The 21,867-nt window shown below is 40.1% G+C and overlaps 1 protein-coding gene across 2 annotated transcripts in view; it reads right to left on the minus strand.

Annotated features, from left to right (window-relative positions):
* pappa2 (pappalysin 2) overlaps nucleotides 1-20,827 on the minus strand; it is a 75,220-nt gene extending 54,393 nt beyond the window's left edge. For both annotated transcript variants that reach the window (XM_046051163.1, XM_046051164.1), the window contains exons 1-8: nucleotides 18,849-20,827; nucleotides 14,176-14,408; nucleotides 13,470-13,697; nucleotides 12,688-13,286; nucleotides 4,806-4,954; nucleotides 2,005-2,144; nucleotides 1,547-1,700; nucleotides 412-604 (exon numbers count right to left, since the gene is read on the minus strand). In XM_046051163.1, coding sequence (XP_045907119.1) covers nucleotides 412-604; nucleotides 1,547-1,700; nucleotides 2,005-2,144; nucleotides 4,806-4,954; nucleotides 12,688-13,286; nucleotides 13,470-13,697; nucleotides 14,176-14,408; nucleotides 18,849-19,809 — 2,657 coding nt within the window. In that variant the 5' untranslated portion in view covers nucleotides 19,810-20,827. The remainder of the gene's footprint in view (nucleotides 1-411; nucleotides 605-1,546; nucleotides 1,701-2,004; nucleotides 2,145-4,805; nucleotides 4,955-12,687; nucleotides 13,287-13,469; nucleotides 13,698-14,175; nucleotides 14,409-18,848) is intronic.
* Between the last annotated feature and the right edge of the window lie 1,040 nt (nucleotides 20,828-21,867).

Raw genomic sequence — 21,867 nt, forward strand, 5'->3', positions numbered from 1 at the left:
TATGTGGCAACATGTACCTTGTCATTCATTTGTCTGCTTGCATGAGGGTAAAGAGACAAACATGCAACACATTGCTGGTAATGTTGTCACACATGTTAAGTGCATTAATTAATCATTAATTATGCACTGCGTGTCTGATTGATGCTATAAATGCCATTTATCCCCATCTTGTCATCACTAAAGCAGTCATAGGACCAGGTGAACATATTTTTGATCTTTTGGGTTCATATGGGTTTTAAAAATCTTTAAATGAGCAGTTTAGTTATGCATTCTTTCTCCATAGTTAGGGTCAAGATTGTGGGAAAATTACCTTTTAAACAAGGAGACAAGTGCAGACAACAGGACTAATCTCAAGTTGGTGTTTTCCTTTATCCCATAAATAATTAAGAGTAAGAACCCATGCAACTGTACCTCTGATAAAGTGGTCCTCTTATAGGTGGCAGCCAATAGATAGAAACAGAATCCGGCTTATGGCCTGTCACAATGGGGGCCAGAGGGATAGGGGCAGGCTGCCAATCCGTCAGCCACTTCTGGTAGACCAAGTCAAGATAACAGTGCATCCGGGCCACTTGGTTGGGAGTGAAATGGTTGGTGCAGTTGTCATCTGATGTGGTGCAATGAAAAGAAAAAGCCCAGTTAATTATCATGGCTGAGGTTTAAACACTCCATCTACCTTCAAATCGAATCCCATGGTTGGAAATAATTCAGTTTACTGCAAACATCTGATGACAGGAGGTGAGATAACACCCAGTGAACCCAACAGCAATGTGTTCTTAATGAACATTTTCAGATTGCATGAATCTAAATATGGGTATATCAGGCAGCTTTCAGGACTTACAGAATTATTTTGAATAAAAATGACTAAAACAGTCATACCATTCTGCTATAAAGATACAGTGACACACGGGTCACGTGGTGAACATTGTGCATGTTGTCATTCAGATGCGAAAATAAGGCATTCTGATTTAAAGTTTTAAAGATTTAAAGCATGATAACACTGAATAGTAAACACACTGACCTCTGAAATATTTAAATTTACACATTGTGAGAAAAAAATCATACTATTATTAATGTTATTATTTATGGAAAGCACATTATAAATGCTGAAATTAGCTCAAATTAGCCACATAAAACAAATTTTAAAAGTAATGTAAACTATTTGTATGTACATGTAGCGTAAGCCTTGCTTGTGTGGCTGTGTATTAGAAATGTCAGGAGGTAGATTACTTTTTCAGAAGTACCTCTGCCCCTTTTTAAAATTAACAACTTGCGGATTAATGACTAATGACCGGCTGTTGTAACCATGTGTTTGTATTCCTGCTGTCTTACTCACAAAAACTCTTTTTTTTAATTATGCAGTAGGATGTTACACAGTATGTCTTTTTTAATGCCCTCTATCATCTCTATTCGAATAATGCACAGTAGATATTCTACAAGGCTAAGTAATTGACTTGTCCAGTAGGTCATTCGTTCTTTTCAACATGTCTCACAATATGTCTGCTGTTAATTACAAGTAAGCAAAGTAAAGAATGTTTCGTCACTGCACCTGTGTAACTCATGTAATTGCTATAAGGTGTGTCCTGGTATGTGGTGACTCCACAGGTATCATTGACAGCTCCGGGATCGTGGCAGGCTTTAGATTTGGGTGTCGGTGCAGTGTCAGCACACAGATCTCCTGTCTCCATGGATGGGGTGGTCTCCTGCAAGTGCACATGACAGAGCTACTGGAAGAGAAGAAGGAATACAGGCTCTTCCCAGGAAGGCATGTCTACACTTCACAGACAGCAGATGAAGAAGTACACAGACCTCCTCTTATTCTTTTCTTAACATAAATATTTTAAACACATTGCAAGCATAGACATAATGGTTGAAGAAATACACTCATAAAGTATATATGATGTATGATGCACAACAATAAACATTAATGCATTTTTTCATCAGAAACCTTGTGACACAAAAAGTTGCATTAAGTATCATTACAAGGGAAAGATTTAACAGTCCCACCTGACATGGGTCATCACAGGAGTCCCGCTCGCTCACCCCCTTGAAGACATGGTACAGTCCCAAGATGTGGCCCATCTCATGGATCATGGTGTTGTGGTGGCCCATGGTACCAAAGTAGGATGGGTTCAGCACCATGCCACCTGAGGGCAAAATATAAACCGTATGTGTCATGTAATTTTACTATCTAGATTGTTATCTTTTGATAAGACAGTGAGTCAAGATAAATATATTTGTGCTCTCTTTCAAGACTGTAACACCTCATTCCACCACTTTGACAAGATTTAAATGACTAAACTTTCCTTCAACAGGTGATTGTTTAGTGACCTTTGGCAAGACAATAAATAACAGGAAACCGCTAGATTCAGCTGCTATTGTATGTCAAAAAAATGAAACCGTGTTCAGATCTATTACCCAGGTAAAATAGTTTTTTGATAAGATTATAGAAGCACCCATCAAAACAACTGCGCTACCAGTTTTGTGTTTGTTCATGTCTAGTTTTACTCTCTGCTACGACAGAAAGCTGGCATTTCCAAAAGAGCAATAGACCATGTTAGTAAAAACTGTGACATTTAAAACCAATTAGAAATTAAGTAAAACTTTAGGACAAAAAACAGATTGATATGGGCCATTTTTGCTTGCTTTGAATATATGAGAATGCTTTGCAAAAACAGTTTATTTTTACCATTTTGGCCCACTTTCCCAATTAAATAACACATAATATAAATAATATAAAAATGTCATTCAACTCATTGAATTATTACTAGCTAACTACTAGACTGCATGAGTGTGCAGAATGTAAGCAAAGTGTAAATGGCAGGCTGGATGCAGACAGAAAGATCATAATTAGAGAACAGAAGGAAAATCAAGTCTGCCATCTGATCACGAATCCTTCATAGAACGTGGAAAAGTTGCTTTCTATATAAATTTTTTTAGCGGGCCGACAAAAGGACTGAATGTATTGGAAAAATACCATCTCTACGTGTCCATAAACACCCTCAATTACTTTTCTAATAATGCAGATAATTCTATAAGTCTGACTGTGTACTAATATGCTGAAAGCTCTTCTTCAGTGTTTGATGTCGATCTGGATGCAGGATTGTTTTCAATGGTTTCTTAATGCATTTTTGCCAGTGTACATCCTTTTTTATTTTAAATGTAGATTCATTTGTGGATTTAATTAAACAAATTTAATTACAAAATGAAAGACTAAAATGTATTAAAATACAAATCATCATCAGTGATTCAAAGATAGCAATTTTAAAATCAGTTACGGTTTTGGGGCTATGGTGAATTCTTCCTAAAAAGGCCTTAAAGTGGAGATGCAGATTCTGCAGCATGTTGATAATCGTAGAATCATGGACAGACATGACAGTTATTGGTTTTCTAATTAGAAACAGTGTGTTCAGTGGTGAAGACATTGAACAATGAAGACATTAAATACAAAGACACTAAACAACAGGGCCTCCGGAGACGAGTTGTCATCCACTAACTTCTTTTTAAAGAGGGACAGATGCTGAGCAACTGAAACAAATGTCATGTGGGAGACATTTAGTCGTCAACTAACAAAAGTGACTATGACTGGTCGTGTCAAAGTAAAGTTCCCTATTTGAATCAATTAATAGCTATTTCAAGCTCATACATCTACAGAGCATAAAATATAAAATTATATATTATCAAAACCAAAATTATTACCCCAAAATGGAACTACAGCTATAAAATCTATGGCACGCTTATATTTTAAATGTTGACTGCATGGAAATTCAATTCAAAAAACAGAAATGGCAGAAAAGTCTGTTTAATGTGAATGCATCTATTTTTCATAATCAATGGTGTCTCATTCCAATTATCTGCTAAATGCTGGTCCATCCATCCATCCATCGTCAACCGCTTATCCTGCGTACAGGGTCGTGGGGCTAAATGCTGGTGCAAATATAAACTTTTATGCAGTTGTTGTTTTTTGATTTTGCTGTCTGAGCACTTTGGCACAATCTCATGCTTATGTTTTAGATATAAATGTCTTTGGAAGACAGCTGAAACAATTTGTGACAGCTAATTTGATGTCTATATTGTAGACATAAAACTTAACTCTTGCTTTGAAGGCTACAGCTAACAATTATTTTCATTGAATCAATCTGTTATGATTTGAATTACGGCATTATCAATTGATTTGTGTTGTTAAAGCTACAGAGTATTATTGTTGATGATAAAGTCTTCTTGGCAGAGAAGAGGAGAAGGAGAAGTATGTCTTTGAACTTCTATTTCCTCTGCTCTTAATTAGGATGTGCCACCACCTCCAGCGCTCCTCTAAAAAAGCATTAAGTCTATGAAGTAGCAGCAGCATTTCACACGGACATGTGGATTCTGTGTCTCCTACTTTTCAGTCCACGCACTACTTTGTACCAGCACAAGAAGAAAAAAAGTGCATAAATAAATAAAGAACAGCTGGCAAGTGGGCATGGGTGGCAACAATGGTACAGAGCCCACACTGCCCTTTGTTTGTTTGGTTGCTGTTGGGTTGATTAGCCTGTTCCAGTGGAAAGGGGCCTAATGATTGGAAGCGGAAAGAGGCAATGTGCCGGGAATCTCTGCCAGCTCCAATTGCAAAGGATGGAGGGGCAATGGAAGAGATGGAGGGATGAATAAAAGGAAAAATAGAGAAACAGGATAAAAGAAAGAAGAAAAACAAAACTGGTAAAGGGGAGAGAAGAAAAAGGAAGAAACCTAAGAAATTTGGGAATAAAGATGCAGCAACAGACATGGAGAGATGGCATTTATATATATTTAAGAGTAACTTGACTTACCTTGGTGGGTAAGAGCCTCTTTTGCCCATGGCCAGGTTGCAGCTCCTGCCAGCTCTTCACGGACTGAGTTGCTGGCAAAGAAAACATTGAGTGCGTCAGTGCCGCTCAGGTGCAGCTCCTCCTTTAACTCTTTCACACTCATATAGGCCCTGAAGAAAAGGAAAAAGAGAAAACATGAAAATATTACCACATTAATATAATCATTATAAGTTGTAGTAAATGTAAAGGTCTGGTAGACCTTACAGTTAAAACTGAATTTGAATGTAATTTATAAATTATCTATGCCATAAGCATTCATGAAAGTAAACTGAGCTGAAAAAGTGAATCCAAAATCATACGTGTCTCTGGTAAATCATGGATATGGTTAATCATGGCTCCACGCTGCACATTGCAAGAGTACATCCTTGTAGAAGCTCTGAACTTTGAGTAATATTGAACCTACTCTTTTGAGCTAAACACAACTATTTTCCTTGTTTCCTTGGTAAATGAAGATAGTGGGCTAACTGGAAAGCCAGAACTTGCAGAGCAGATGAATATGTGGTTACTGTTATGGTGTGTTTAGACGCAAAGATGCAAATTCACTCTGGGCGTCACAAATACATAAAGAACTGAAAATGTTTCAAAAACATTCTGTGGACGCTGTGTTGCAAAAGTCTTTACCGTACAGAGAGAGAACAAAAAAAAAGAAGTAACTTGCCAATAATTAGCAGGGGAAAACAAGCTACAAACAAACCTCTAATATTACTGGATGCAAAGACGTTAACTGTGTGTATCTGTGTGCATGCACTTCCTTCTATCTGCTTTATGTACAGGGTAATATCAACGCTGCTAAGTCTTCCACTGGTGCATTAGTATTGAGTCAAATCAGCAATACATTTTGTTTGTGAAGTCTTGTTTTCCTTTTCTTCTTGCACAGGCAAAGCTTTGGATTTCAGTGTGTTTTGATGGTTATAACGTAATGGATAATTGTTTCATGTTGTATTTCTCAAGCAGGGAGTTAAGGTTTTATGTGATTGAAGTTCAGCTGAGGGGCTGTTAAAATTATATAAAGACATGCTTTAATCTTTACCTACATCACTATGTACATTTCTTAAAAAGAAGTTAAGGGTTATGGTTTTGATTAAGCTCAGCTGTAGGGATACATTTAGTAACATTACTTAATCATGCTTTAATCTTAAAAGGTTTAAAGTGCTCATTTTCTTTCCATCAGTGATATAATTTATATAATTTCTCATTAAAAATACTCTTTAGCTTTGGCTCAGTGCTGCTTATATTGTTCCAAGAGCCTGGAGGATAGACAGGTGAGCTTTTGACCGTAACATCTCAGCTTTCAGCTGGGAAAAATATAGATGGATGAAATAAGAAAGCAGTAATCCCTATCCTCCCATACACTACTGTGAGAGTACCATTAAGTGAGGCACTTCACCAGCAAATTGGTCCAAAGGTGTTGCTCAGCAGCCAAGAGCCCTGCATGTGTGTAATCCTCCCCCTAATGCAATCCCTCCCTGAGTGCATGTGTTGCACTGTAAATAAGAATGTGTTTTCTCAGGCACTTTGCCTGACTAAATGAGGTTTAAGATTTAAGATGCTTAAGGGAAACCCTCCTCTCACTACATAACTGAAGCTGAGTTCAGCCGAGGCTGCATGTAGTATCCCATCACCTTAGGCTGCGCAATTACAAGTGACAGAAAGTTGACCACTAAAGAGTTGACTCTTCAACTTCTGAGACTCAGAGGATGCCTCAATGGAAGCCTAATGCCAACCTGGCAATAAATAAATGACTCTACATGATTGAAGTGAAAACCATGGTTATGAATGAACAAAATTACCATTTGTGGGCAAGTTCACTGTGTGAATCAACAGCAGAGTCAGCACTAGCACTGTCACCATATAAAACTGTAGATGTGTGTCTACTTTAAATATTATTATTGACAAGTTAGCTACTTTGAACCAGAAGACACACACCAACGGCAGTGAAACACAAAATATATTTTACTGAGCACCTCACTTGCTTTTGTACAATGTTACGTGCTGAAATAAAGTAAATACGCAGCAACTTCTATCTAAACAGTTGATCTACAGGTCTTGATGAATACAGTGCTAGGAGAAGACACCAGCACTCAGGTAATATATTAAAAGTTACTTTCATTGCATAAGCACAGAGTGCTTCAGTGCAGGAGCCAGCACATACCGAGAACCACTCACCCACAACAAAGTAGTTGCGTTGCATGCAACCGAGTTTTAAATTTGGAGAGCCGGGTCAACGCCAAAACAACAGAAAAGCAACTGTCCAATTCTAGCTTAGCAACCGTAACTAGGCATGGCAGGCCTGTCAAGCTTTCTCAGTAACTTCAAGCAGTGTGCATTGGGCTGTAGTGAGTGTAGTAAGAGTGATACTCTGTATCTAAAGAGTTTGGTGGACGGTCATTGTTTTTGCCTTTTCACAACCAAAAACATAAAACCAAAATTAAAGGTATGGATTGAACATTGTGGTCTGTCAGTAACCTAACCTAGCATTACTTCGACACCCAAGGAGCATTTCATACTACATTATTTTGTGGGGTCACAGATCTTCTTTGTAAAAAAGAATAAAGAAAGCCTTGTTCATGATAGCTGATGCACAGTATTTCCCCACTGTGAGGAAGCCGATCCTAGCCGTTATCAGCATTAACAGTAACGTTAGCTCACTATCGTATTCAGGGAATTTTACACCCATGTACAGTATCTCACAAAAGTGAGTACACCCTCACATTTATGTAAATATTTGATTATATATTTTCACTGAAGAAATGACACTTTGCTGCAATGTAAAGTAGAGTGTACAGCTTGTATAATAGTGTAAATTTGCTGTCCCCTCAAAATAACACAAGTCTTATTTCAGCAACAGATCTGGAGAAACTCATCTCTTCCCATCTCGACTATTAAGCAGCTATAAACTCCCTATATACCTCTCTCGGTCAGAAATTACTTCATCACCTACAATCAGTCCAAAATGCTGCAGCTCAGCTTTTAACATGCTGCAGAAAAATGTGACCATATCACCCCAGTGTTAGCATCCTTGCACTGGCCGCCTGTTTCTTTAAGGATGTATTTTAAAATTATTTTAATTACTTTTAAGGCCAGGCATGGGCTGGCACCTTCCTATATCTCTGAGCTTTTATCCCCCTATGAGCCTGGGACACAGACTAAGACCCTCTGATAGGGCATTGCTAGCCATTCCTAGACCTAGGCAAAAAACCAAAGGAGACAGGGCCTTAGCTGTCAGGGCCCCCACACTCTGGAACAATCTACCAGAGTCTTATTTTAGAGAGTTTTATTTTACTTCTTAAGACACATTTTTATTTAAAAAAAAAAAATGCTTTTACTGTGTGATGTTTATTTTTCCTTTATTTGTATATGGCCTTGTTTATGTTTCATATATTGCTGTAAACTCATGTATAATGGCAATTGATGGAAAGCATTTTGTTAACTGTATTGACAAGTGTTAAAGTGCTAAAGTGTTAAGAGCTATTTTTTTTCTTCTTATTATTATATTCATATGTACAGTGTATGTTCATATCATATTTAATACCTTTTAACTGTGTTCATGTTTGAAAGCGAGGCAAAATATTAAGAAGATCAAATCAGCTGGCAAAATCAGTAGGATTTGAGAAGCTGCTTTTGGCTTTTGTTTGAAATCAAAGACCCGTTATTTCCAAAACGAGTAAGGACTGTGATGATAAATGTACCACTGCTATCCTTGTAAACTGAATATGTGCCATCCCAACAGAAAGCTAGACAGGCATAAGGACAGTAACTAAGGGAGTGGGGTTTAGAGAAGGGTCAGTTATAATATTTTGGCCTTGCAAGTGGACATGCTGTGGCACACGCTCACTAGCATAGAAAGCATAAGGCTGGAAACATCGGTGGATCACATGTGAGACAGAATCAACAATCTCATTCAGATGTAGAGCTGCTTTCACTGTTCTGGGAAACACAGCCTGCTATGTTTTTATTACTGAATAAAACATGACCACAATAAAATTTGACCAGAATAAAACTTGAGATCCACGTGCACGTAAAGCATCATGGTTGGAAAAGGACTGTTCTTCCAGGGGAGTTACCTGGCACGCTTTGCACACAAGTGCACTGTCCAGGATGTATTAACCAAAAAAACGCTAGCCAATGTGTCTCAGCATTAATGGACATGATGTCCCCCACCACCCCATCACTCCCTCTCCACCCTTGCCTCTCTCTCTCTCTGTTCGTATTTCCCCTTCCCACTCCCTTTTCTTTATTGTAATGCCAGAATCTCCAGTGTACCTGGCCATTGCTCTAGAACTGGCTCTCAACAACAAATTTGTGTCGTGACAGCAGCTGGCTGAAAAACCCTCTGGTCCTGGATTGGCCAGCAGCAGCTGCACACATATAGGGTCGCACAATCTGAATACCTGGCCAAGAGCTCAAGAGCTTGGGGGGAGGGGGATACCAAAAACCCAGATCCCAAACATAAAAAAGTTCTGTGCTCCACAAATGCCAGAAAAATGTCATCCTCACATTAATTCTCTGAGCAAGTTGCAAGTTGGGATCCAGGGACACACGTACACACATGCATGCCAGCATGTCGAAGCACTCACACACATAAGCAATTTCAACAAGCTGGGGTCAGGACCTTTCCAGAAGACCTACACTTATGTTAGTCCTCTGTGTCCAGTTTTTACGACACTCTGGTCTCCTGTGTATTGGCTGTTCATGTTGTTTTTAGTGGAGGGTCAGGGGCTTTATAGACAGGAACTCTGGCAGGCGTTACATCATTGGGTAGAAGTGCGCACATACTGTGACTTTTGAGTTTTACTTTCAAAATCCGAACAGCAGAGGCCTTATTTATGAACGTCTCTCATTCAAAAAAAATTCTGCACAAAACCAGATCAAATCCAGAGCCGTGATTTGAAAAAGCATGTTCATATCAACACCAAGACATTACATTGATCTCTCCAATTCACTCTGATATACCACACTAAAACAGATTCCAATTATCAGGTAAATATGGTGGATATCATTTGGGAGATGCTTTGCAATAACCATCAAATGAAATCTAAAATAAATCACTGAGCATTTTATATAATTGAGGCCAAAGGACCAGTCCCCTGTTTGTGCAAAACAACAGAGCAGAGGGCTGTCTGCTGTCCAACCTTTTCATTAGTGTCCATCTCCTCTCTGCGGGGTAGAGAACTCAAACTGAGAAGAGGGAACATCTGACCATAACAACTACCAAACCATATTTTTTCCTGTCTGCCTCACAGTGTCCACCCCATCAAGCTCTTCGACAGGGCAACATAAATTAACATTTACTGATGACACACTTAAAGAACCTCCTGCATATGGCCAAGCAATGAGACCACACACATGCAAGCCAACTTAAAAAAAAAAGAAGCTTTTACCTAACTTTACCTGCGTCTTCCAGGGAGAGTCAACCAAGCACCATGTTCTTTTTTAGCAACAGCCTGTTTCATATTCACACAGCTGCACAAATTCACACCCGAGATCTGCACAGTACACAGTCTCCTACTGTTGGAGCTGTCCAATTCACCTTGTCTTTGTGTGTTGGCCACACACAAATCATGTGTCGTGTTAAGTGCCTTGCTCAAGGGCACCTTATTTTCAAAGGAAAGTGAAGAAGCAACAAACTCTGGAAAATGTAGTTAAATCAGTAGAAACACTTACATTGGCACCAGGTTCTAATTGGTCTGTATGAAAATATCAATAACCTTCTGTAACTTATTTTATCATGTATTCACTTAACACTATTTTCATCCTGTTAAATAAACGTTTCCCCTGTCTGTCCTTTAATCATAGTCCATCATTCATACTATGTTGTATGCCTTCTCATACCCTTTTTTATGCTTGTTACCACAGTGTTTCCTTCAGTTTCTTTTGTTTGCTAATAATAAACACAATTTGAAACTAGAGGAATCAGGTGTTTGTCTTTAATAAAATGCCAAAGTCATTGTGCTTTGTGATTTTGAATCATCCGTTTACCATTTACCATTCATTTTGTTTCTGACCTAGACTATAACTTCATATTTTACATTATATTATTCTTTTATTCCAAAAGAAGCCATACATATGTATGGTGTCAATGATTACTTTAATACATAGTGCACTTTTTTATTAAACTGGCTTTTAATCTGAATAAGTGTTAAATCATAGAAGAGATATGAAGATGGAAATTTTGTATCTTTGCTTTAGTTATATGGTTGGGACTTGGAACGAGGAGTTGTAATAACAGATATTGTAAATTGCTAAAGGGAGGTTCATTTGACCGAAATATAAATGGAAAAAATAGCTATTCTTCTGGTTTATAAAAAACATTAATACATCCCCGTGTTAAGCCGTCACACTGCCTATTCCAGACATCAAGCGCTAAATCTATCACTTTAAAAAATAGCTGCAGTTCCCATGTTTCCCAGTGGCCCAGTGTAAAGCTTGTGGTTTATATTTGGATTAAGGATCAGGTCTTTAAGAACCTGGGCCGACGACTTCATGGCGAGACTTCATGCAAGCTATTTGGAACTCTGCATGAGCCTGTCTGTCAGACCAAATGGAAGGCCGCGGGCTGCCGCTCGAGTTGTTTAGTAAAAATAAGTGTGTACTTTGGCCTCTTAACCCACCATCCCTGCTTCTCAGAGCTCTCTCTAAAACCACTGGGGAAAGTGAGAGTACCAATTTGTACACGGAGCATGTTGAGCTGTTTGCTACACAGCCCTGCAGAAGCACTGCAGCGTGTTAAGGCAGATATTCACCTCATGGGGAGAAATAGTCTTATTAGTGGCCATTTATGCTCAGAGACTTCTTGCCTCTGGAAAAACATGTTGTCCTCACTGAATGAAATATTTATCCCCCTGGTGCTTTCTCTACTGTGTCTCTCCTACCATGTAGCATTTTATATTTTCCTCCTGTCTTAATATAAATCGATCAGGATCTCCACTATACAGTATATATTTAATAAAATGTTTGTGACTAGCAACAACCTTCTAGTGAAAGCAATTTACTAAAATAATAATGTGTCTTTTTCATTCATGTTTTAATTTCACTATTGACACTGCAATATATAATATAATAATAACTACAATTTGGATGACCATAAATTACCATAAATCTCAAATAGAGGATTAAGTCCCTTATTTATTGTTTTTAGTGTCTTTGAGTATCCTGAAAACCTGTTGTTATTATTACTTATCTCAAGTGGAAAGTAAACTAGGCCTTTGTTTCTAATTTACCCTCTCATAAATGCAACTTAACTTTTATTATCCATGTTGCCATTTTTTGAGATCACAGTTAAGCTACAGTACTGCTACTGAAACCCAACACTTCCTGCACATGTGCCACATTAAAAGTCTTCCATTGGCTCCATCTTCATTCACAGTATCTTAACAGCAAGAGAGCAAGAGCACAATTGTCCACTTATATCTTGATGTTGAATTTCAAAGAGAACTTATTCTATTAATAATTATATAACTATTCTAATGATCTTTTAACTCCCCCTGCTCTTTCATTCATTCCTATTTGTGGGACGTCTCTTGTTTTTTTATGACCTACTCTGTCTGGAGTGTTTTGTCAGGGTGATTGTTATTTGGGATGCTTTATCCTTGCGCTCTCCCTCATGCCTCACATGCAGAACAGTTTTACACCTACTCTGCTCTTTGCTGGACTGTTATAGTTCGTAACAACTGACTCCGTTTCTCTCAGCAGTAGGTTTTCAGATTCATTTCGTCAAGGTCAACATCAGGTATTGTACTGTCTCCATGCCGTCTCTGGGCTGGCCCCCCTTTTGCTCTGGTCCAGCCAAATATAGAAACTCAGAACAGCCGAGTGGTGAGAATGACATGACTTTTAACCTCACCTGTCAGGGGACTCAGGATCGAAGCAGGTCTTGAGGACGTCAGTGATCTCTGGGTCGCAGCAGTCTCCATCATCGTAGTCATAGTGTATACTGTTGCACTCCATGTTACAAACTCCATCCTGTCTCTTCCAGTTGTAGCAGGGCCCCAGTCTCAGGCAGTCCCCTCCATCATGGCCTGTCCTTGGGTGGTCACACTCAGGGTCACACTGGCGGTTCCCAATTTTCCCAATCCGACAGTTGCTTAGGATAAACCGCTGTTGGAGGCTGGAGTTTCTGACGTTGTGCACGCTCACATCAAGGGTGATGTTGTAAGGTTGGAAGGCCTCTGTCAGAGCCCGGTGCTGGAGCTGGATCTGGGCTTGTGACACGGTGGGGTTTTTACCATCGTCATCCGAGAGGTTGACAATACGGTAGCGGATTCGCTTTGGGGTACGGAGCTGCCAGTTACTGTTGTAGCCAAAGATGATGTCGGTGTTGTCGCAGGGTGTCAAGCCACAAGGTGGTGGCAGGAACGAGGACACAATTTCTTGATCAGGGACAGGAGTGGTGATGATGGTTGGATGGAGGCCAACTCTGTATGGAGTCCATAGCTGTTCCACCTCAAAGTTAGAAGCAAAATCCAACAATATTTCAATTAACTTTTATACTTTTTCCCATCCAATTTCAGTTTATAAAAATTAAACAAGTAATGCTGCTAATCAATACTTTATAATTAGCCTAATATAATGACTGCTAAAACAACTAATTTGCAGACACTGTAGAAATTAAATATAGCCGGTTACATTGGTGAAGTCAGCCCACATCGCCAAGAGTGGCTCGCTTTTGTCAATTTGAAGTGGTCGCTTCAGCAGGTCCTCATGAGAGCGGGCATATGCCCACAAGACCACACCCCCTATATGGCCCCTGAAGCTGTGTCCTTGATCTGATTGGTTTGTGCCGAGGAAGAGGGTTCTGCACGTCTTCATGAAGGCACTATAGAGATTACCGGACTGGAGACTGCTCTCTCCCACCTGAGAGGAAAAGAAAGGGAGAAATGACAGCCAAGAAGAGAGGAGGGGCAGAAACAAATGTCCTTCCCTTTTTATTGTGTTATGAACATAATAAATGCTTGATGGTCTAATTTGATTAAGTCTCCCAAGTGTTAGAGCTGCTCATAATGAAGCAATGTCACCTGAGAAGAAACTCTCTATCTGGTTGTCACCAAAATTAAGGCATATTACATATTCACTCATTTTCCGAAATGATCTGATTGGCTGACACTATCATAGCCAGTACATTGATCAGATGTCCTGTCCTTTGTCAAAAGACAAAAAAAAAATCCTACTTCTTGTATGTGAAATTTATTTTTCAAACACCAGTTATCTAATCCAAAAATTTTATTTAAAAAAAACTAGTAACTGGAACTTCAGTTGGGATTGCTTTTTCAGAGGACTGTTACTGTTTTTCAGTGATCAACAAGTTGAAAGTGAAGACCACAAAACCACACACCTTAGCTCCATCAACATACAGGGTCATGTTGTGGCCATTGTAAGTGGCCATCAGGTGAGTCCAGGCATTGGCTCGGTACCGCTGGTGACTATACACAGTGGTGGATTTTAGAGCTCGGTCTGTGCGAAGCGTGAAGTAGAACCGTGCGTCTTTGGCTCTGCCAGGTTCCACAGTACGGATGCCTACCGACCAGCCCTTCTCACTCAGTGAATGGGAGCAGTTGTCAAATACACCTATGGCAAAAGGGAAATAGGGGAAAGATTTGGAAAGAATACTGGTGGAAAAAACATACAATATTCTCAGCAAATTTACAAATAGCCATTGCCCTCATGAAAATGAATAAATAAACACACAAACAGGCAATGTTTCCAAGTGATTGCAGTCCTGTGGCCAAAGACCAACAGGGAGAGAGAGTGGGCAGAGAGAGGTGGGGAAACACAGAAAGGGAGAGTAAGACAGAAGAGAGTATAGACAGAGCCAGAGACAGCGGGAGGGAACAGAAAGGGGAAGAAGGACGGAGGTATTTCCCTCAGCCAAGGCAAGGCCCTGATGTTTCCATCTGCTGTTGCAACAGACACACACAGATCCACATATGCTCCCCAGATGTCTTACACTGGGACAGGGAAGGGTCAGGGAACCCCTTCACCCTCCTTAACACCATATGTGTGTGCGCATGTGTATACGCTTACATGCATATGTGTGTAAAGTGGGCAGTTGTAGCAAAATATCCCCAAGGAGGTGAGCCAGTTTGATGGTTAAGCATTTAATTCAATTTAAGAAAGCAGCGGTTAGGAAGTTGTGGCTTTGCCAAGTGAACATGATAACACTGTACTACCAAATGTAAACAATACATTAGTATCAATCTATACATAACTACAGTAACACGTGAAATGCTAAACATACTATATATTGTACTTCATCCTCAATAAATCATCAACTCATACGTCTGATGACAAAACGTCACCCTTTACATTTACTGCATTAGCAAATCTGTATCACAAGGTCATTTCCGGGGAAATCTGCTAGATTGCTCTACAGCGTACGTTATGCTGTAGGTACATTATTTAAAGGCACACAACAGGAGGACGTTGTTTGAATCAAACTTGAATTGAACTAAAGTTTTCAGTGTCTCGTGCAACAGCAGACGGTCATGGTGAAAAAGTACTGCCAAAGAAATGACAACATTTTGTTTGCACTGGTTTATGGGAAATGTGGTCTTGGTGCTGTGAGACATAGGAGCTACCACACACATTATCCAAGGTTACCATTCATCTCCGCCGTGGTCTAACCTGTTAACCATAATTACAATATTGAATTCAATTAAGTACTGATGTTTTAAAGCTGCATTTGTTTGGGCCACTTGGGGGCAGCTGAATTAGCGCGAAAACACAACATTGACACAATATCACCTTCTAAAGTTGTTATGGTGAATATGTAAGCAAACAATTAGGTATTTACACAGCAGACACGCAGCAGCATTAGCATTCACTTGGCGTCATGTTTCTGGCAATGTAAGTCCAATATTCACTCTCCTTTTAACTCTACCAACTCCTGAGGGAATTATCTGGCTCTTTAGCAGCTAACTACTCCACTACGTTCACCACCTAGTTGCTAATTTTGTTTCTCTGCTATTTCATGCTGGGCAGGTAGCTTACAGTAACAGAGCTTCTTTGCTCAAAAGACTGTCCGCTGCATTTGGAAACAAGGTTGATGAGAGGGGTGAGAGTAAACCAAAATAGCTAAGTTGTGGGCCATAAACCAAATCAGTGAGCTAAAAGATGCTAAAATGTTATGTAGAGCTGAGGAGAAGTGCAGAGTTGGGTGATAATATGAGTCACTATGAGGGACGAGGTGCTCTACAGTTAACAAGGAAGGCAGTCAGAGAATTTACTTTTTTACTTTTTTATCGCCTATATTTGAAAATTAAATCCTGTTTTTAGAGCCAAGCCATTATTATCTCAGCATGTGTGGCCCTCTTTTAACCTGTTTTAAACATGCTATTTTAACCTTGTACAGTATTGTGTGCTTACCATTACCAGTATATTGTCCAATATTGGTCATTATTATCAGCCAGTACTTTAACCCATTAGTATTGCCACAAATTTGTTAAAATTCCATATTAATGCAGCACCTAAGAAAATGTAGAATAAGTGCAGTGTCAGTGGCAGCGTACCCTCCACTCTAAATATTCACATATTAAACACATAAGTCAAATAACAATAAAGGATGAAATGCACAAACAACTAGATTTATGAGATCATCACTGACCATTAAAAGTCCAACCAATGTCAATGTCATGTCTAGCAGAAACAATAGGAGTTTGTTTTTCACCGTATTTGTCAGATTCCTTCAGGACACTACAAAGAGAAAGGCCTATGCCACAAAATGCCGCCCTCACATAAGGAAGCAATGAGGGGGAAAAAGTTGAGTAATGGAGTCGGATCTTTGATCATAGTAAATGTGAGTGGACGTAACAGTTTGTGGTCTCTCTCACTATCTGGACAGCTGTGGTGCTGCACCATAGCGTTCTTATCCTCTTCAATTTGTTTGATGTATGAGTTGTTCAGTCAAATGTGCAGTTTTTTCAAATGTAACCTCCTTGATACTGGCTTGTTGGAAAAAAAATGATCTTCATCTTCATGTGAACAGTCTGGTTAAAAGAAGGCTTCATAAGATCAGCGTGTCTGCAGTCCCTGCTTAGAATCAATGGAAACAGTGAAGCTAAGTATGAGAAAGGAGCTAAATGAAACACACCCTGGGAATTTTAATAATGTGTATAATAAATGAGTGAATTATTCACTATAGATTATCGTGAAAATGATCAGCTTAGCCTCAGAACTTGTTTAACAGAATCACCAGTATTTATGTAGCGTTTTTGTATACAACAAAATAAAGAACAGGCATTAAACATCACCATTATCCTTAATAATGGAATAATAATAATGAGCGTCTTCATCATGACCATCTTTCAAACATTACTTTGGCCATTGTGATCAACCATTATCATCATGACTACCAGCCATCAATGTGCTTACCCTTTTCATAATAATCACATTCATCATCACTCCACTATGATTATCGTACAACATTGTCATCATAACATTATCACGTTATCTTTATCAGTAACATTATCCCATCATACTCCTTATAATTGCATATTATTGTCAGTATTATTATCCCATTATAGTCATTATAATTATTAGTATTGTCAGCAGGGGTGGAACCCGAAGCCAAAAAATGCAATGGTCAAGAGGTAGGGTTAGTTAGGTTAGGGGATCGAGCCACAAGGGCATGCGTTTTTGTTGTTGTGGTAATTATGGTTTTGGCTTTAACTTGTTCATTTGAGCGTTTGGTTGTAAATAATGTATGTATAAATAATTACATTTGATGAAAAACCTAAATGCCACTCATTGCCGTTCATGCCTAGTAAATGGAAATGGTCACTGAAAGATTATAACAACGTGAGTCATAAACTGGGGCAAAACACACACACACAAAATCTCCATACTAAAGCCTCGGTTTACCATTTTATTTCTTATGCTGACACAATTTGGCAAACAAACAAGCCTTAATCCGAGTTCTACAAAAGTGGTATTCTAGTGGTATTTATAGAGAATAAGTTATCATCCCCAGGTGCGCAGGGGAGGTACTAACTTATATAACCACAGTGAATTGTGTTTTTTGGAGTGCATATATGGAAATGCCATTTTATTAACATAACAAACAAAATTTTTTTATAATTCTGACCAAGACAGCACTAGACATAGCACTACTCGGAAGCGCACCTGTCTTGCATTTGATATACCAGCTCTATGCCATCTTGCTGACCATTGTGACAATTTCTCATTACGGATTCATGAGAGAGGAAAATGTCCATCACAATTTCTCAGAGCTCAATGCATCTTCCTGTTCTTTGTTCTGTCCACCATACAGTCCAAAACGCAAACATATTTTATTTACAATCAAATAAATCCATCATATAAAATTAAGTAAACCCTCACATTTGAGAAGCTGGCACAAGAGATTTTCATCATTTTGCCTGATAAATAACTTGAATGATTAATTCATTATATTACTTTTATGTCAATCAATTCAAATCCTCTAACTATTTCAGCACTAAATGTCATTAGAACAATGTCATCATGTATTGCTGTATCTCTTTCTTGGAAATTTACCAAGTGAATTTCACACAGCACAAGAGAGTGCTGTTTAAAGGGCAAACTCACATGATGTTAGGGATATAGTGTAGCTGTCACAGGCTATTTGCAACAACCATAAGCCTTGTGTATCAAAGTGAAATCTAGGCTACTTAAATAGAGTGGGAGAGAACAAGTAATAGCAGGCAAGAAGAAAGAAGAATTCGGAGACTGACCCGCCTTAATGCAATTCAAGAGACTGACTGATGCTGGATAGACATGACAAGAAGAAGGATGATAAAATAAATTTATGACACATAAATACACCAACAGAAGAAGAAGTCTACAGTAGAGTTTGAGACCAGTAAGTTGGGTCAGTGCTTGACAAAAATGAATGTATTACCCTACTACTGCAATGTGGCATCTAACACCAACTTAGTGTGTGGCCAGGAGGCAAGGGGGGGAAGTTTTGTGAAATGCTAGCGATGGGTATTCCTTATACATGAGTGATGCAGACATTGATCAGTTTTCACCCACCTGCTATGACTGCGGGGTTGCTCTGTCCTCCCTCAGGGTTCACCCAAAGCTCCAGGCTGAACTTCGCCCTCGGTAGCTCCACCCCTGCAGCCGGCTTCACCTTCAGCTGCTCCCGACGCCCGCTGAAGTACAGGGCTGTCATCCAGGAAAGGGGCACCCTAGGCAGGGGGCTCCCCCAGGGAGAGGAGCCGCTCACCGGCGCATCCGCCTCCTCCACCTCCCCGGAGTAGTCCTCGCTACCGTCCTCCAGGGTCCCGGTCGACTGCTGGTCTCCTTCCTGCTTAAGCCCGTAGAGGACTTGAAGTCCCCCGGAATCCGTTGAGCTATCTGGGAAAACTTTCTCCCGACTAGAGTTGCCCTCGTCCTCGTAAGGAATCGTCCCGCCCAGGTTGCGAGTGAACCTGGAGCGGGAGCCGCGTGGGGACCGCGCGTGGTCCGAGGAGGAGACGGTCTGGCGGGCATCTTTATGCAAAGACGTCCCGTCCAGCTGTGTGACATAGTTTGTGTCTCTACCGTCATTTGTGGAGCGTTTCTCATAGGACCGTGCAGGGGATGTAACATATTGGTCCCCCGCTCCCACTGCCACATTGTCTGTGTCGCCCCAGCTTCCGTTATCCTCCCCGGCCGGAGCGACCCGGTGCACCCCGGTGTCGAACCTGCACCCTCCTGCACAAACCGCAGCAGCGCTCTTGGCAGTGGACAGCTCTCTCCGGCTCGTGTGCGTCCTCGGACGGGCCGCTGGAGGGCGGTGTTGGGACGGGGAAAGGGAGCGGGGTTGCCGCCGGGACTTCCAGACGCCGGAGACGGTGCAGGGTTCACCTGCTAGCCTGGAGAGCTCACCGTCTGCCCGCCGGGCCATGGCGCGTTTGTGCCGGCTGAGTGCGTCGGAGCGAACCGGGCTGAACAGCAACGTGTTTGTGATGAGGACGAGGAAGATAGCCAATAGTCTGATTAACAACATTTTCTCAGGTTAGAGAAGGTATTTGGCGCGGTTTTGATGAAGATAAAGGGGAGGGGGGGTTGGCTTTTAAAAGTCTGCCTCTGGTTTCCAGGTCAGCAGCAGGAGCTCTTATACCAGATTTATTTGCGAACATTTATCCAGAAATAAAGAAATGGTGGTTTTGGCTGCCTGGTTTGGAATTTAAAATTCACCTATTGATAAACTAATCTGGAGGGCAGCCTAATCAAGTGCACTCCAAAGGGATCAAACTGATAAAGAGGATGCCATTCAAAGGTTTCCACATAAACTCATTGCATATTGAGGTTAGTATCGGCTATATTTAGGATTGATTTTGAATAAAGGAGACGTTTTGCACTCTTGAATCACAGAAAGCAACCAGATCTACAGCTGAGTTCATCTAAATCCTTTCTTGGCGCAGCTGCAGCTGCACACTCCTGCACTTTGCGCGAACCTTTAGAGGCGACGTTTTGCCTCCTTTCCATTCATATAACCTGTAAAACTGCCTCTGGCACTTGTTTCTGTTTACAGGTTTAAAAACTTCAACTAGCCTATTTCCGTCTGCGTTTCAGTAAGCCCATGAGGGAAAGAAAGACTTTTTAAACGTCACCAGGCTGATTTCAAATTTGAAAAAAAAAAAAAAAAAATCATTACTGAGGAAAATGTTGATGAAGTGTCCTTTGTTTTTGTTTTTTGAAAAAAAAAATTATTTGCATGAATAAATCAGGTGAAATCCGATTATTTCACTCCTAAGTGACTTTGCACAAAGCCTTTAATTTATTTTTACCTGACCATTGCGGCATCATTTAGTGCGTCCTGTTCCAAAATACAGCTGCAAGGTGGAATCAGAGTAATAATAAAGAAAAATACAAAGTCACTCCAGAGGCAAATTGAAGTGCAGTGCAAAGTGCCAGCCCTATGTAATAGCTATCGTATGCGTTGAGCAGAAGCTTTCCTGTGATTTCTGAGAGAGGATAAAAATATTAGTCCGTTAAATCATGGTTCGCGTCTGCGCGTCAGCTCGTCTTGGTTTTGTTGTGCGTCTGTGTGCGCTTCAGAGAGTGACTTGCTGCTCCTCTGCACCGGTCCATGCAGTAGTAATATCCTCCTCCATTCACTCCTCTCTCTCTCTCTCTCTCTCTCTCTCTCTCTCTCTCTCCCCCTCTCACTCTCTCTCTCTCTCTCTCATTCTCTCCAGAAGATTTTCTTTTCAGGGAGCCCCTGTCCGCCCTGACATCACCGGTAGGAGAAGTGTGGTGGAGGTGGTGGGAGGTGGGGGGCGTCCTTCCCTTGCCTCACACTCGTGTTTTACAAGGGAAATCCTCTTCTCTCCTCATTGCCTGCCCAGTCCTCTGCTGTGCATCCCTCTGATGCAGAGATGCAACAGGAAAGGGGTTGTAAAGTGTATTTATGTATTTATTTTTCTTGTCCTGCCCTCCTCTATCTATGATCCATCTCCAGGGGTGGAAGAATCATTCAGATCCTCTACTTGAGTCAAATACCAGAATGTAAAAATATTCAGTTACATGTCGGTCTACTTTACTTGAGAGTGCTTTTTCCTCTACCACATTTATTTGACAGCTTTAGTTACCAATTTCTTTGCAGATTAAGAGAGAAACTAACCAATAAACAGGATCTTAAAAAGTCAAAATGAGTTCCACCTCACCAACTGCAACTTTAATATGCCACTTACACACTACTGCATCAGTAATAATAATAATAATAATTACTAATTAAAGTATATCTGAATTGTGAGTACTTTTACTTTTGATACTTTAAGTGCGTTTTAATAATACATACTTACTTTTACTTAATTGATAGTTTTAGTCCAGGACTTTTTTTTAATGGAGTATTTTTCATTGCAGTACTTTTTAGTTTAGTAGGCTAAAAGATTTAAAGGCTTCCTCTACCACACGCAATTGTACATTTAATATTGTAAGTTATGTAAGTATTAAAAGTAGAAAATTGCTTGATTATTTATACTGATGCATTTATGCGTAAATAGCATTTTACTGTTGTATGGGTCAAGTTGGAGTTACTTTATATTAGTTTATACACTGT

Source organism: Micropterus dolomieu, linkage group LG06 (assembly GCF_021292245.1).
Source record: "Micropterus dolomieu isolate WLL.071019.BEF.003 ecotype Adirondacks linkage group LG06, ASM2129224v1, whole genome shotgun sequence".
NCBI lineage: Eukaryota > Metazoa > Chordata > Actinopteri > Centrarchiformes > Centrarchidae > Micropterus > Micropterus dolomieu.